Source organism: Oryctolagus cuniculus, chromosome 16 (assembly GCF_051225735.1).
Source record: "Oryctolagus cuniculus isolate XC-2025 breed Fujian yellow rabbit chromosome 16, ASM5122573v1, whole genome shotgun sequence".
NCBI lineage: Eukaryota > Metazoa > Chordata > Mammalia > Lagomorpha > Leporidae > Oryctolagus > Oryctolagus cuniculus.
The window spans coordinates 71,060,990-71,077,353 of NC_142882.1; the positions used below are offsets into that span (position 1 = coordinate 71,060,990).

At 39.2% G+C, this 16,364-nt stretch overlaps 1 protein-coding gene across 5 annotated transcripts in view; it reads left to right on the forward strand.

Moving 5' to 3' along the window:
* Positions 1-16,364, forward strand: part of THSD7A (thrombospondin type 1 domain containing 7A) — a 689,693-nt gene that overhangs the window by 606,019 nt on the left and 67,310 nt on the right. For all 5 annotated transcript variants that reach the window (XM_089315677.1, XM_089315676.1, XM_089315679.1 and 2 more), the window contains 2 exons: positions 4,491-4,623; positions 5,792-5,895. In XM_089315677.1, the coding sequence (XP_089171803.1) occupies positions 4,491-4,623; positions 5,792-5,895 (237 nt within the window). The remainder of the gene's footprint in view (positions 1-4,490; positions 4,624-5,791; positions 5,896-16,364) is intronic.

Consider the following 16,364-nt stretch of genomic DNA (forward strand, 5'->3'; position numbering starts at 1 on the left):
GTACTCAAACAGTACTTTATACTTTGTGTATCTGTGTGGGTGCAAACTGTTGAAATCTTTACTTAGTATATACCAAGTTGATCTTCTGTATATAAAGATAATTGAAAATGAATCTTGATGAAGAACAGGATGGGAAAAGGAGTGGGAGGTGGGAAGGTGTTAATGGGGGGGGGGGGGCGGAGAAAGCCGCTATAATCCAAAAATTGTACTTTGTAAATTCACGTTTAATAAAAGTTTAAAAAATATTTATTTATTTATTTGAAAGGCCAAAGATACAGAGAAAGAGAAGGGAGAGGGAGAGAGAGAAAGATCTTCCATCCCCTGGTTCACTCCCCAGATGGCCTCAAAAGCCAGGGCTAGGCCAGACTGAAGCCTGAAGCAGCAGCTTCTTCCAGGTCCTCCATGTGAGTGCAGGGGCCTAAGCACTTGGGCCATCTTCCTCTGCTTTCCCAGGTACACTAGCAGAGAGCTGGATCGGAAATGGAGCAACCAGGCCTTGAACCAGTGCCTATATGGGATGCCACAACTACAGGCCGCGGCTCCCATACAGCATGTTTTAAACACGGACATGTAACTCCCTAGTAAGATAAAATACAGAGTTTGTCATATTAGATACAAGGTATACCATCACTTAGTCTTCAAACATCATTGCACTGTTAACTCTCATAATTTGACAAAGGATTCATAAAATTATATGCAGACTAGTTTTAACTGACAAATAACACCTTTAAGCAGAGTTGACTGTAGTAAACTATTTGTTAGGTTCGAATTTTACAAACGTTACTTGTATTAGCAGTAGTGGTGCAGCTGGAGGGTATGGCGCCATCTCCAGGCTGCACAATGGGAAGCACCATTAGTGTAGTGGAACTTGTGGCCCTTTCCAAGGCCAACACTGTTAAGGCCTGCAGATGTCAGCCCATGCATTCCCCTGTGCTTGTGATCCACTGGGAGTCAGGATTTCCTCTGCTAGGTTGAATGGATCAATGACAATAACCTGAATGAATTTGTCCGTGGAATCTTCCCCAAATCCAGTAACAATTCAGGACTCTAGAGCTCCATGGTGGCGCCTGGCTCATGCGTGGGCAACAGAGTGAAGGCTTTGTGTAAACTTCAGCTGGTTAGTGTCTTGATGGACAGGTTTGCTGTGGGTTGTACCCTTAGGAACTGAGCGCATGCAGCCACCACAGCACACAGGAATCCTATGCATGACATAAATTTGCTTGGCCTTGTACGCCAATCTGTGCACCTTCATGGGGCAGGTGGGCAGGGCACCTCTTGGAGCACAGAGAGCGGGCAGTACCCTAGAGAGAGTATAGCTGGCGGGATGATCAGGAAAAAGTGCATCGCATCGGCTGCCTCTCTCCATAGCTCCTAGATGTACTTCTGTGCACCCATCCTGCCTCCCTTGATGGCTGCCGGCAGAGAGAAAAGTGTATTTTCCTTTTTTAACGTGTGCTGTAGCTCTCCCTTTGTCTGTACCTCTTTGTGTGCACTCAGCTCCGAGGACTCTCTAACCTGGATGAACTCTCTAGTGCCATTATATTGAGTGCACAAGCAATTTCTTAACTGCGATCTGAGAAGAAACAGAATTCCCAGTGGGTAGAAACATGGATGTCATGACACTTCCTGTGTAACCCCATTGAATTGGCTGGCTGGGTGTTACAGCGTTGAAGCATTCTTCCTTAATCAGGTCACTATCTCTGTCCTATAAGCTGCACAGGGTTAAGGAATTTGAACTTTTATGAGACTAAATGGAATCAATTAAAGAAGTGAGAAGAGTCGTCACAGCCTTAGATATCTAGCACACGCTTTTTGCTTTCAAGTTAACAAGCAAAGTAGAATGGAAGCACTAATGTCTGGTCGCTGCCTCCCAAAATGTAACAGCCCTGGCTAAGCGCCAGGTGGCATCCAAATAGTTAATGACGCAGCTTCAGTCTGTAAGGTGCCGCTGATGCTGAACTCACTGCTCCCTGCTCTCAGCACACTGCTTGGTCCTAATCCCCCGTTTGTATTCTGTCTGCAGGCTGAGAAAAGCTGGAGAGTGATTGTGTCTAATAGTTTTGACCACTTGGGAAGTAAAGACCCATTTGTCTGGCTCTTCTTCTTTTCCCTATAAAGAATAAATAAATAAAAACCTTCCTTGCCCCAGTGCTAAACTAATGTCAAGAATAGCCATTTAGCTTATATACTTATTTTTTAAAATTAAAGGCAGATCGTAAACATAAAACCGAAGGAAAAACAGAAAATGTGAAATACGAATAGAGCCAGGTAGTGAATTGTGTTTGGGGCAAGGGGCAGGTTGAAGGGGAGCTCCAGCAATTCAGTAGGAAATTATCTCTGAGATTCTGGTGACCAAAACAAAAAATAGAAGCACGATAATTTCTTAACAGATTATCAAGGGAAACGTGTTTCCAGCTCTGAATTATAGAGGAATTTATCACCTGGGCCTTAAAAAAAAGGAGTCATTTGGATATTAGGAGTATAATGGACAGAATCTGCATTAATAATTTATTAAAATTTCTGTTGATTCTTATATCTTTCCTGGATTAATCATATTTAATTTGTTAAGTTTGATACTGGCATTGTTAAAAAGTCCATGAAATTATTTTCAAATACTTTAATTTTCTGCTGCCAAAGCTTCCAGCCCCCAATTCCCTACTCTATTACCCATAGTATTTCATTTATTCATTAAAATAGTTAATACAATTAGTAGTAGTACAGGTCCCTCCCCTCCAATGGGAATAATCCTAAAAAGCTGCATGAGAACAAAGAATTTTAAATTGGGATAATATATACAAAGTAATTTATTCTAATATATCCCAAACCTAGTTCTTCATCACAATTACCTAAGTTTTTAGAAATCAAATCCCAATCCCAGTTCCCAGTGGTTCTGGGTATGGACTCAGAAATCCGTTGGTGTTTTTGTTGTTCTTTTTAATTTCATTCGCCTGTGTAGTCAGGTAGTTGGGACTCTATTCAGATCCATTCCCCATCTAACACAGAATCCTCTTTATCTAAGACTAGCGTCAGTTACCTAAACCCTGTTGACTTTAAGAGAAAAGATGCTCCATGATGGAAAAGTTCTAACTGTGAAATCATATTTTCTACTACTAACTTTAAATTTTCTTCATTTTATTTCTGATTAAGCATTCATTGTTATGGTTTGTGAACCCTTTAAAATCTGTCTTCTTATAATCTGTGTATCAAATATGTAGTACCTTGCAAAAGAATGTAAATGCTTCCCAAGAACTCAATTTACTTAATTATATTGGAAATTATATTTTGTAAGTAAAACTACACCATGTGGCTATTCATCCTTAATGTGTATATATTGTATGTTGAAATATATTAAAGTTGATGGCTGGTGCCACGGCTTACTAGGCTAATCTTCTGCCTGCAGCGCCGGCACACCGGGTTCTAGTCCCAGTCAGGGATCCGGATTCTGTCCCCCTTGCCCCTCTTCCAGTCCAGCTCTCTGCTGTGGCCCGGGAGTGCAGTGGAGGATGGCCCAAGTACTTGGGCCCTGCACCCCATGGGAGGCCAGGATAAGTACCTGGCTCCTGGCTTCAGATCAGCGCGGTGCCCTGGCCGCAGCGCGCCAGCCGCAGGGGCCATTGGGGGGTGAACCAATGGTAAAGGAAGACCTTTCTCTCTCTCTCTCTCTTTCTCTCTCTCTCACTCAATCTCTCACTGTCCACTCTGCCTGTCAAAAAAAATAAGAAATATATTAAAGTTGAAAATATTATTTGTTATAATGTTAAAAATTTTGAATGGCCTTATATTAATACTGTCAAATTGATATGTTTATGGAAGGTGAGTCTTAATTTTTGTTTTTAGCATAACTTGGAGTTATTTACTTTTAGTAATTATTACTGTTTTGACTGCCTCTCTGAGAAGTCTGCCTTTAGGAAAGGGTTTTCATATCGCAACTTAGAGCCTTGATGGTTAGAATGTAACCTGCATTGAAGATTCTGGGCTTTTTATCATGAATAATAAATGACTGGAATAATCCACAAGTTATGCATTTTCAATTAAGTAATAACAAATAAAATTTCACATTGTAATAGTGAGTATATCCTTCTAAAGAAGATTCAGTATGCGTGTATGAGTCCTGTGTGATAAGCAAGGCCATGTGGAATGGCTCGAAAAGTAAACTTAAGGTAGAGGAAAGTAATTTCATGAGATCTGTCACACTTCTCAAGGGGAAAGAAATATACAGAGCAGCAATTATTTTGTAACTGCGTATTAAGAAGACCAGTTGACTGTGTAACTGCTTCTCTGATCTTCACATTTTTAAGTATACATTGGTTGGGTTTTTCATGCAAGTAGTCTTAGGGAGAATTAATACATGAGTAGACTAGGTGAGGTCTCTCACTCAGGATGTCACAGCACACGTTGCTGGAAGCAGTGTACGTTCTGCATGCAGGCTGATGTTTGGAGGTGGGTTTATCGGTGCAGAGGACAGACGTTAACAAGCTGCCTCATTCCAGGGGACGCTGGAGGCAGGAAGCAGTCGAGGCATCGGGTCATCATCCAGCTGCCAGCCAACGGAGGCCGGGACTGCACGGATCCCCTCTATGAAGAGAAAGTGTGCGAGGCCCCTCCAGTGTGTCAGAGCTACAGGTAATAGAATTACAGAAAAACCTGGAGAGCAGTGTCCTGAAAAAGTGGTTGACATCTGAGAAGTTGGAGATGTTTGTGCCTGTAGCTGCCATTCCTTGCCTCTTCCGGAGTGCTAATCTGATACTACAGTTGTCTCCAAAAAGGCAGACACTTGTAAAATCTCCGAGCTGTCATTAGCTCCAGCAGTTTGGGGAGAGTCTTATGTTGATAGAAACCATCAGAAATGCAGAAAACCGCTTGATAATTATGAAGCACGTGTTTTTGGACGCGTTTCTTTTCCACTTAGGAGAATTAGCCTAACTACTTCTTCCCTGGCTCCAAAGAGCGCCAGTTTCTCATGAATGCTGGCTTTCTAGTTCAAGAAATGACATCCTTTATCCCCATGATGCAAACAAGATTTCTGTTCTATTCCTTTATGATCACCCCAAAGAAAATTATAATTATTGAAGCTTGATAATTTATTGATAATTTATCAGAGAAATCTGGACCCTTTTCCATTAGGGCAGAAAATATCTCATTCAGATTTGATGTATATAATTGGAACCCTGACAACAAATGAAATATTATAGCATCAATTAGTGCAATATATAATCACAAAATAATAATTTAAGATGAAATTGATGACAGGTTTACCATTTTAATACATATATCTTTAATTCCAAGATGGTAAGTAGTATAATTGTATGTTTGCTTTATCAATATTGACAAGTTTGACCAAATGTGTTTATTTTTTAAATTTGTTTTGTGAAGTGTATAATAATTACAGCTGCTGAGTTACTCCTACAATGGCAACCAAAAGAACACTGTACAAAAGACTCATGAATTAATGCAGTTTTGTAACTTGAATAAGGATAAATAGGCCTTATGTAAATGGTCTGCACCACATCAGGCAGCTCTTGATAGTCCTGGTCATTAAAGAAGCTCAGTGGTATCTTCCACTCTGGTAGAATCTGACAGTGCTGTACTCTTCTCTCCACTGCCATACAAAGTACTGTTATAATCAATGTTTCTCATAATGTCTTGATGAAGATCTAAGTTAATCTAGATAGGACTGAGCATTGTGAAATAACTTCCTGTTTGCAGTGACCACAGTCACATTGCCGTGCTGCTCCATCTCTGATTTATGCAGCCCTTTTGCTTTCTCTCTATTGGACTTCTTTTCTTATAGGTGGAAGACGCACAAATGGCGCAGGTGCCAATTAGTCCCTTGGAGCGTGCAGCAGGACAGCCCTGGAGCACAAGAAGGCTGTGGGCCTGGACGGCAGGCGAGAGGTAAAGGCCCCATTGCGTCGTATCCTTGCTTTTCATTTCTCCACCATCAGCAACTTGACCACTGTCCTTCGCTTTGCATGTTGACACTTTGCCTAGCAAACAGAGTGAAGCAGACATGAATCTTCCATGACCCATTCACAAAACACTAGAACATGGAATCTTATTTTTGTAAATCATATCCTTTGTTCTTTAACAATAGCCCATAGCTCCTGTATTTCTTCCTCATTGATAACTGGAAGAAATTCAGGCCCAAGCTTTGGTTATGACATAGATGGTATATCAAAGCTTATTTAAAAAAAAAAAAAACTTATTTATTTGAAAGAGAGAGTGGTTCCATCCAGTGGTTCACTTTCTAACCAGGTGTAATAGCGAAGGCTGGGCCAGGCCAAAGCAAAGAGCCAGGAACTGTATCTGGTCTTTCATACAGGTACAGGGTCCCAAGGACTTGAGCCATCTGCCTCTGTTTTCCCAGGCATAAATAGCAGGGAGCCATATCAGAAGTGGAGCAGCCAGAACCTGAACTGTCACTCCCATGTGGGATTTTGTGGGATTCTGACATCGCAGTTGGCAGCTTAACCCACTGTGCCACAGAACTAGCCACTTGGTTGGTTTTTAAATCAAGGTTTCCTTTTGACACAGTCACCTATATGCATTATACGTGTGCATACATACAACATAATATAATTGGTCAGCTTTCCCAGAAGTTCTGGGCAATAGCATTCCTAACACTGTCATGGTTACACACGATTCTGTTCGTATTCAGGAGTGGGTTTTTTCTTTAATGGCAGATTTATTTACTCAAAATTTGCCATATGCGAACTGCAATCTGTCTGCACTACCAGATAACATGAAATCTCACAGAAAAGGGTGATGGAAATATTTCAAGCTTGCAAAAAATAGATATTATAGGGCATAACTAAGTCCCAACCTTTGCAACATGTTGTTTGTACATGTAGCAAATTCAGTCTTTAGAGAGCACATGATGGTTTTTACCTATATTGACTTTTAGCATGTATTTCCTGCTATATGCTTAAAAATATACTTTTGGGCCAGCACTGTGGCATAGGGAAAAAAGTCATCACCTACAGTTCTGGCTCCTATATGGGTGCCGGTTCCAGTCCCGGCTGCTCCTCTTCTGATCCAGCTCTCTGCTATGGCCTGTGATAGCAGTAGAAGATGGCGCAAGTTCTTGAACCCTAAACCCACAGGATTTTTCTCAAAATTAAAAAAACTTGTCATTTTCCATAGCAAAAAAAAATGAGCTCTCAAATCATATAAACAAAAACTAGAATTTTTCTACACATTAAGGCTTCAATCATTATAAAATGTGTAACTACAATTGAGGTAGTAAAATGTCATAATAAATTAAAGAAATGTGGTTGTATATTCAATTACATATTAAGGTACATGATTTATTTGAAAGGCAGAGTTACAGAGAGGCAGAGGCAGAGAGAGAGAGAGGTCTTCCATCTGCTGGTTCACTCCCCAGATGGCCCCAATGGCCAGAGCTGGGCTGATCCGGAGCCAGGAGCTACTTCTGGGTCTCTCACGTGGGTGGAGGGGTCCAAAGACTTGGGCCATCTTCCGCTACTTTCCCAGGCACAGTAGCAGAGAGCTGGATCAGAAGTGGAGCAGCTAAGACTCAAGACTCAAGCCAGTGCCCATATGAGATGTTGGTGCTGCAGGTAGCAGCTTAACCCACTACACCACAACGCCAGCCTCGGGACACCAGTGTCACCAAGCAGACCAAATGCCCACCCTTAGGATTTTACTGTATATGAGCTTCAGGTGAAAATAATTCTGGTTCCCCTTTCCAGTTGTGGAGATTTGGGCACTATAGATTTGAAAGTCTTTCTCCCCACTATAAATTAGTCTTTTAAAAATTGAATGAAGGGGCCACTTTTTGTATATCAAAGGGCCTTTGGCTTCCTCAGGGCTATTTTAGTACTTTTTCCTGCCTTTCTGATGATTCCATTCTTGGTTTTCTATTACTGGTCCCTCTTCCTCTGCCTGTACTTATGTAATGCTTTCTAATCTTGGCATACTTGTCAGACTGCTTATGTTATCTTGGCAATTTTATCCATTTTCAGGAAATCTGCAAAGAGAAAGTTGCACTATAACAAGTGCTTTCTGCATAAATATACTCAGAAGAACCCCTTATCTTCCTTCCATAGGAAGACAATCTTTTCTTTGTTTTCTTACTAGATGAAGATTGCTTTTTCTCAGTGCCTATATTTCTGCAGAAACATGAAATGGGAACATTAAGAGTAAAATGTCTTTTTGCTAATGGCAGGAAAGCAAAATTTTCTTCCTTTAATGTTCATGGTTGTTTTCAGAACTCTGCAGGATTGACAGGCCAAAAGCTTGCTATTTTCATCTTTGTCTTTAAATCATCAGGGACTTTAAAAAATAGAGTGTGCTGTTTTTTGATGATTAAAATAATTATGTAGTAAGCATTAAATCAATTGGCAAAGATTATAGAGAAGCTACTTCCCATCCTCTCTAGTACATCAGACTTTCTAATTCCAATTACTCATGTAACTGAGGTTGCATTCAGAAGACCAAGTACAAAAGCCCCTGTGTTAGGAAAGCATGGAGATATTTAAACCAGGGAACTCATGTTTATTAGGGAAATGAGATTGTCTTTGTTAACATCACTCTCAAGTAGGAGTTTAAAACTAAAGCTAATCAATTACAAAAAAAGGAAAGACTCAAAGAGCGAACTTAGACTTGACTTGTGCCCTATTAGAATAAGCAGAAGGGGGGAAAGAATACAAAATAAGATCAATTTCATGAGATAAGCATTTGAGGTAAAAGAAATAGTAAATGTGTTTATAGAAAGTGGGTATATTGAAGCCTTGAAGATGTGTGTTGGAGCCTGGGAGGATTTTGTGGAGGGCTATCAACATCAGGATCAGTATTTTAGACCTTGTTCAGTAAGTGGAAGGAGCAAGGGCCTGATGAAAACAGTGTTTTATCTGTCAGCATGACAGGATAAATTAGAAAGATAAGTGGTCATGGGCCTAATGCCAGCCAGGACACTGTAGCAGTGCAAGGCTGGAGGAATAGGAACTCAGACTGGAGCCACAGTAGTGGAAATGAGCAGAAATAAATGGACTTTGAACTTGGGATAGTAGAAAATATCTTTAGAGTTTAGAGGCAGACAATAAAAGGAGTGGTAGAAGTAAGAAGTCAATGATGAACATGTGGCTCTTTAACTCCAACATGTTCTGCTTAAGAACGGTTACATGGCTGAAAATTCTCAGGTCTGAAAATAGAGCTAATTTTAGAAAGTATATACTGTATATTTTCCATCTAAGAGCACAGGAGGATAACCAAGTGGAATTAGCTAAGTATGCATTTGAAATGTAGAAATGTAGCTGCAAAAGATAGCTTAGGATGGCAAATTGAAATGTTACCAAGCCAAAAAATTAGTCTTTCTCTTTTAGCACATATCAGAAAGCCAATCACTGTAGCTACAGTGTTGTGTTTTGTTGTTTGTTTGTTTGTTTGTTTGTTTTGTAGAAACTTGTATTACAAGGCAGCCAAGCTAGGATTCAGGAATAATGCTCAAATCAGTCTCCTCAATTAGGGATGTGGGTTAAGTTTTAATATATTAGGTAGGAGAGAGCAGGTATACAGAAAAATTGGTAAGGAAAGTTCTGATTGGAAGCCTTAGAATCAATCAGGCCAGCATAGGGCTATCATGTTTTAAGGAGGTTACCTAAGAAAGCAGGAACTAAAAGGGGCAGCCCAGTATTACAAATTTGGGTAACATTTCTATAAAGTGATTTGTTGAAGCCATAGAAAGAGCCAAGATCTCCAAGATATATGCATTTGAGTAAAAGTAGCTATTATATTTTACCATTAGATTTCTTTATCTATGAACTGTATTTGTTGGCTCTTTGCTATTTCTTTTAATCTGAAGAATTTATTTTACAGCCCATTACCTTGAAATTACCATTTTCTTACTGGAATTGGAAATGATGTCATGTGAAGTAAAATGTGAGGTAGTCACTTTACCATTCTATAATTAGAAAGACAGAAGCATTTGCCGCTGGCTTTATCTGTATCTATAGATATACTACTAGTCGTTTACATCAGAGGTCAGTAAACTGCCCTGTGAATCAAATCCAGCCCACAGCCTGTTTTCTTTAATACAAGTTTCATTGGAACACAGCCACTCCCATTTATTTATGCATTGCCTGTAGCTGCTTTCAGAAGACCAAGGAAAGTGGAGCGGCTACAGCTGAGACAGTGTAGCCCAGAAAGGGGACAGATGTTTGCTATCTAACCCTTTACAGAAAAAGCTCACTGACTGGCATCTAAATGCAAGCATGTAAACAGTGATGTAGTCACAACTTCTAATAGTCTTGAAAAGTCATTGCCCAAGGGGACCAGAAAGTCTCTAGAGTTTATCTCGTCATTTGGGAAGATGTTTCTAAATTCAGTTCAAGAAGAAAGGAACCATTTAATTATGACGTTAGTATGTTGTAAGACCATGTTGATAGTAAAATATCTGAATTTAGGGTGAAATTGCAGCATTCTTTAGGGGACATAGGAATAAAATGCTGACTGTAAAAACTTCAATAGTAAAATTCAAAATAAAAAAAGCTACAGGTGAAATTTGAAAATGCATGAGATATGGAAGACAAGGAGAGAAAAGTCTTCCAGAGTCTCATAGTTGCCCTGTCTAGATGATGACAAATCATATCCAACACTGGTTGGTAAAAATTCACTTACTAAGTATACATAGAAAGGAAAGGTGTGTGCGCCGCTCAGCATTTTACTTACAAAGTCACCTGTTATAATTCAGATTTCCTTTTCAAATGACTTGAATCGTATCTATTAGTAGAAAAATATAACATTAAATTCTCTTTTTAGGAGATTTTTTTTTTTATTTATTTAACAGGCAGAGTGACACAGGAAGAGGGAGGAAAAGTTCTTCCACCCACTGGTTTATTTCCCAAATGGCTGCAGCAGCCAGGAATGGGCCAGGCAGAAACCAGGAGCCAGCAACTCCATCCGGGATTCTCATGTGGGTTGCAGGGGCCCAAAACTTGGGCCATCTTCTGCTGCATTCCTAGGTGCATTAGCAAGGAGCTAGATTGGAAGTGGAGCAGCTAGGATTCAGCCGCTGCTCTGATAGGGGATGCCGGTGTCCCAAGCAGCAGCTTAACTCACTGTGCTTGAACTATGGCCTTACTAGCCAAGCATCCCAGATCTTCTTTTATCCAGTTATTAGTGCCTGATTTCAGCTCCCTGTTACCAATAAAGTAACTGTTGCAGACAAACTTTCACCTTTGCTTTTAGCACCATTCAAAGCGTGATTGTTCCAGTTGGAGGAACTATCGTGGTGACATGTTTCAAAGAATTTGGGGAGAATTTATGTTCCCAAAGTATCATTAGCAAATGGTCAACCGTTAACTCCTTACAGTCTCAGCACGAATTCACACGGTAAAGCAAATGAGTGAGAATCTGCCTTACCTGGAAGTACGAATGACAGAGGGGTGAGAATATCGGAGGAGTCCACTGCAGTGAAGTAAATGCAATCCTGGGCAAGTCTGTCCTCTGTGACTGTCAGTAGTATGTCAAAACTATTTTAAAATGTTTGCTGATCTGTTAAAATGCCAGTGCTTTGAAAGAAAACTGATATACTCCTGAAAGTTTAGAAAGATATAGGAATTTATGTATTTGTTTATGATCAAATTCCTTTATTTTTGAAAGGAAAAGTGAAATAATGCTGACGCGGATTTTATATCATTTATTCCAAGTCTCCAGGTTCTTTTTTTTTTTTCTTCTCAATCTTCTCTCAGTTGGATTAGCTGCCCAGATATATTACGTTTTTCTTTAAATTCATCGAGTTTTCTGGAGAAACTTTAGAAATTTTATTTATAAAATGAGTGCCTGTAGGGGCAGGAATTTAGTCTAGTGGTTAGGATGCTGGTTAAGGCACCTGTGTCCCACATCAGAGTACCTGGGTTTGGTACCCATCCCCAGCTACTGGCTCCAGCTCCCTGCTAATGTAAACTCTGGGGGTGGGCGATGCTGGCGCAAGTAACAGGGTTCCTTTTACCCGTGTGAGAGATCTGGATGGAATAACTGTCCCCTGGCTTCAGCCCAGTGCAGTCCTGGCTCTGGCTGACCTTTGGAGAATGAGCCAGTAGACAGGATCTCTCTTTATATTTCTCTGCCTTTCTCTCTCTTTCTATATTTCTCTCTCTTCCTCTCAATACCATTTAAAAATAGTTCTATTAGTCTACTCAGACTGCTGTAACAAATGTCATAGACTAAGGACTTAAAATACGTTTATTTTTGCAGTTCATTTGGTGCTGAATGAAGACCCTCTTCCTCACTTGCAGACAGGGGTCTTCTCCCTGTGTGCCCTCACATGCCACAAACGGTAATGGAGAGAAGAGAGGAGAGAAAATACTGTCTGGCCTTGTATAAGAACAGCAGTCCCATCATGATAACCCCACCCTCATGACCTCATCTAAGCCTAATTACTTCTAAAAGATACCATATCTAAATAATAACACTGGGGTTAGAGCCTTAATATGTGAATTCTAGGGAAATACAACTGAGTCTATAGCAATAGCAAGTCATCAACGTCTTTAAATAAAATTCCTATCAAGTCATCAATGTCTTTAAATAAAATTCCTATCTGAGTGTTTAGAGATGTAAGGTTACTAATATTACACTTTCTCAGAAAGCTTTGTAAGCAGGTTATACCAGACCCTGAAAACAAATTCAAATTCCATGAATATTACTCAATATAATGCATTCTTTCATAAAACAAATATTGCTAATATCCATGCTGCATGTTTCATGTTGCCTTCATGCTACTAGACCCAGGCTGTTGAGAGAACAAAAAGTTAAAACAAATAGCTTCAGTTAATTTTTTGTTGTAAGAAATAGACTCTCCTGCACGTGATTCGGGTCCCAAGACCTATTAGTAAAACATCAGTAGTGTTTCTATGACTATGGAAGTATTGGAAGAAGCAAACAAGAGGGAACCAATGCTAGGGCATAGAGTACAAGAGAAAATGGCAGTGAAACATAAGACAAGTCAAGCCAAAAGGCAAGGAGTAAACTCTGTGTGTTTGGGTACAGTACATTGACCAGTTTGCCAGGGCTCCGGTGTATGTTAGAGGAAGGGGCCATGTTTTGGAGGGTGGCACAGACCCATCCCCTGCAGCCTTTCAGGAAGCACATTAGCGTAAGGCTGGACTCCTAAGTGGAGCTAGGGCTTGAAGCCAGGCGCTTGGATAAGGGAGACAGTCAGCTGGACGATGCACCAGATGCCCACACCTTCTTTATAAAAGGTTATTTTTGGAGGAATTATTGGGGTTAGACCCATAATATTTGGGCCAATTTATCACTAGCCTGCTACTTTTCAGGGAGAGTTCCACCATGGTAAAATTAAAAAAAAAAAAAATTAGGCAGAAAAGAATTAGGAGAAGCAGTTGCTTTAATGAAAGTTTACTCTAAAAAAAGTCTTCTTTTGACTGCTATATTTATTAGTTTCCACCCAGTTTTGTGCTCTTCACTTAAATAAACTATTGTTTAAAACTTTCCAAGTATAAAATGTTTTCAGGGGCAGGTAAGATTAGCACAGTTGATAAGATATTGCTTGGTCTGTTTATCTCTGTGTCTTTCCCTCCCTCTTTCTCTATCCCTATGTCTTTCAAATAAATAAATCTTGAAGAACATTTTTAAAGAGCTGGCATTGTGGTAGAGTGGGTTAAGCTGCCACTTGCAATGTCAGAATGTCAGAGTACTGGTTCGAGTCTCTGCTACTCTGCTTCCAATCCAGCTTGCTAGTGCACCTGGGAAAACTGCAGAAGATGGCCCATGTGCTTGGGCCCCTGAACTCACATGGGAGACTTGGGTGGAGTTGCAGGCTCCTGGCTTCGACTTGGGCTACTCCAGCCATGGCAGCCACATGGGGAGCGAACCAGTAGATGAAAGAGCTCTTTCTGTCTCTCCTTTTCTCTCTCGCTCTCTGCCACTCTGCTTTTCAAATAAATAAAATAAATCTTTTAAAAGAAATATTTACAATACTGCTTGGAAGGTCCACATCCCATATTGGAGCACCTGAGTTTCATGCCTGATTTCTGCTCACAATTCCAACTTCCTGCTAATGTTCACCTTGGGAGGCAGCAGATGATGGTTCAAATAATTAAGTCTCTGCCACCCACATGGGAGACTTGCATTGAGTTCCAGATATCTGACTTCTGCCTGGCCCAACCTCCATGGGTCATTGCAGGCATTTGAAGAGTACACCAGTGTACTTAAGAGCTCTCTGCCTTTTAAATAAATTTAAAAGAATTTTTAAATCACCTTATAAAAAGTTTAAAATCTTTTAAACATTTTTCTTCAAATTTCCTTTGAATATTAGTATCTTAGTAGACTTGGGACTTTTTGTTTTGCTGTGTATCTCTCCAAGAATCTTGTTATAAAATTCTTATTAGTGTTTGCCATTTTAAATAGTAGCTCATAAAATAAACTTGGCTCCACACTGTGTCAGCGATGGTTCCTGACTGTGCCATGTGTTATGATACAGTTAACTCTTCCTAGATCCTAGCCAGCAATCTGGCTGAGCCATACCACTGGGAGCTGATTACTGTTTCCTATACAATCTCATGCTAAAATTTTCACATATATGATGAATTTGTGATTCATGAATGAATTTGTGAGATTGCTAAATACATGTAACTCTTTAAGCTCAATAAGAAAGAAAAGCGTTCAGAATTATAATTAGGGAGTCCATGTTGGCAGACTTGACGGTAAAATCTCTTGCACAGAGAAAGACCAAGATCCTTGTATCCACACAGTAAATGACTATAGTCCTCTTGCATTATTTACAGATTTGATCTAATTTCTAAGCACAATTAAGTCTCTTGATAATGAGCTCCCACTCATGCTTAAACTTTTTCCTTTTCATTTCTACATGGTTCATAATCACTAGTACCATTTTTTCCATGAAACAATAGGAAACATCACTCACTGGATCACTCAATTGAATGTGTGCTGTCGCAAATGCTACAGAGAAATGATTGCAGTAGGATATACCGTGTTAATATTGCTCAGTTTAATAAGCACTCAGAGCTCTTTGAACTCTTTGTTACATATAATCCTACAGCTTTCAGTGCACAAAGATATTAATCCTACTCTATTTCCCATAAGAAGAGCATCTGTGTGTACATGTTGGATCTAGCAATTTATTTCATCCTGATTATTCAAACAAATTGACAACATGGCTTTACTTGCTGAAGGATAATTCACTGACCAATAGAACTTCCCCTTTGTGTGCAACCTGAATAATAAGGGAGTTTTATTCCTTTTCAAGAAAATGAAGATGAGCAACTACATTCTGAATTCTATTGGATTTACTTCTGAGCTGCATGGGTAGCCTTCTATTTACAAACTCATATTTGCGTAACACACATATCCATCTCCTTTTAGCTCAACCAATGTGAACTATTCCTTGTTATTCTGTGAGCATTTATTATTTTACTTTTTTTTTAGAACAAAGCTCATACTCAATTTATGTGTTTTCAAATTGGCTGGACTTTTTCTACTTATAAATCTTTTATTAAATTTATGTGAAGTTTCAAAATTATGCCAAAGTAGAAAGAATATAATGAATACTAGTAATATAGTAATTATTATGCTTACTCAGTTTCAACTGATTATAGTATGTTGTCTTTCTTGATCATCTGCCACTCACCAAACATTTAAAATGAATTTTTCTGGAATATTTTAAAGCAACTCTCAGATAAGATATATGAGAGTGCTTCAAAAAGTTCATGAATAATTCACATTATCTTTTAATGATACTTTTTGAAGCTCCTTCATATATCACCCATAAATATTTGATTCTTTCTTTAAATCTAACAACATTATTTTCATACCTAACAAAATTTACAGTTCTTTCATATCATCTATTATGGTCATGTTTAACTTTCTTTGTTGTCTCAAAAATATCAATGTACAGTGTGTTCACAGTGGGGTCCAAAATGGGTCATGCATTGTGTTGGGTTAGTATATTTTAAGTTGACTTTCATCTAACAACATGCTGAGCTCCTTTTTTCATGACGTTTGTTGAAGAAACTGTCTTTTCTTTAAATCTGCCTTTACAATATTTCTTCAATATTGGGGCTCAGCATGCCTAACTTGAGTCATAGGTAACCCAAAAGTTAAACACATTGATGATACCCAGGTTTTCAAATTCTGGGGGCAACCTATCAACTGACTCTTAAAAACAATGACGGTGCCTTATATAAATAAAAGTATAAATGAAATAAATGCATGTTATCAGCATAGAGTTAAATAAATTTATTTAAAAGTCATGATTTTGGTATTTTCTGATCTAACTAAGAAGCTTTCATGAATTGTCTGTAAGCCCACATGATTTTTGGCCTATATGCTAACAAGGCTCATTACACATGAACTACACAAGCTCT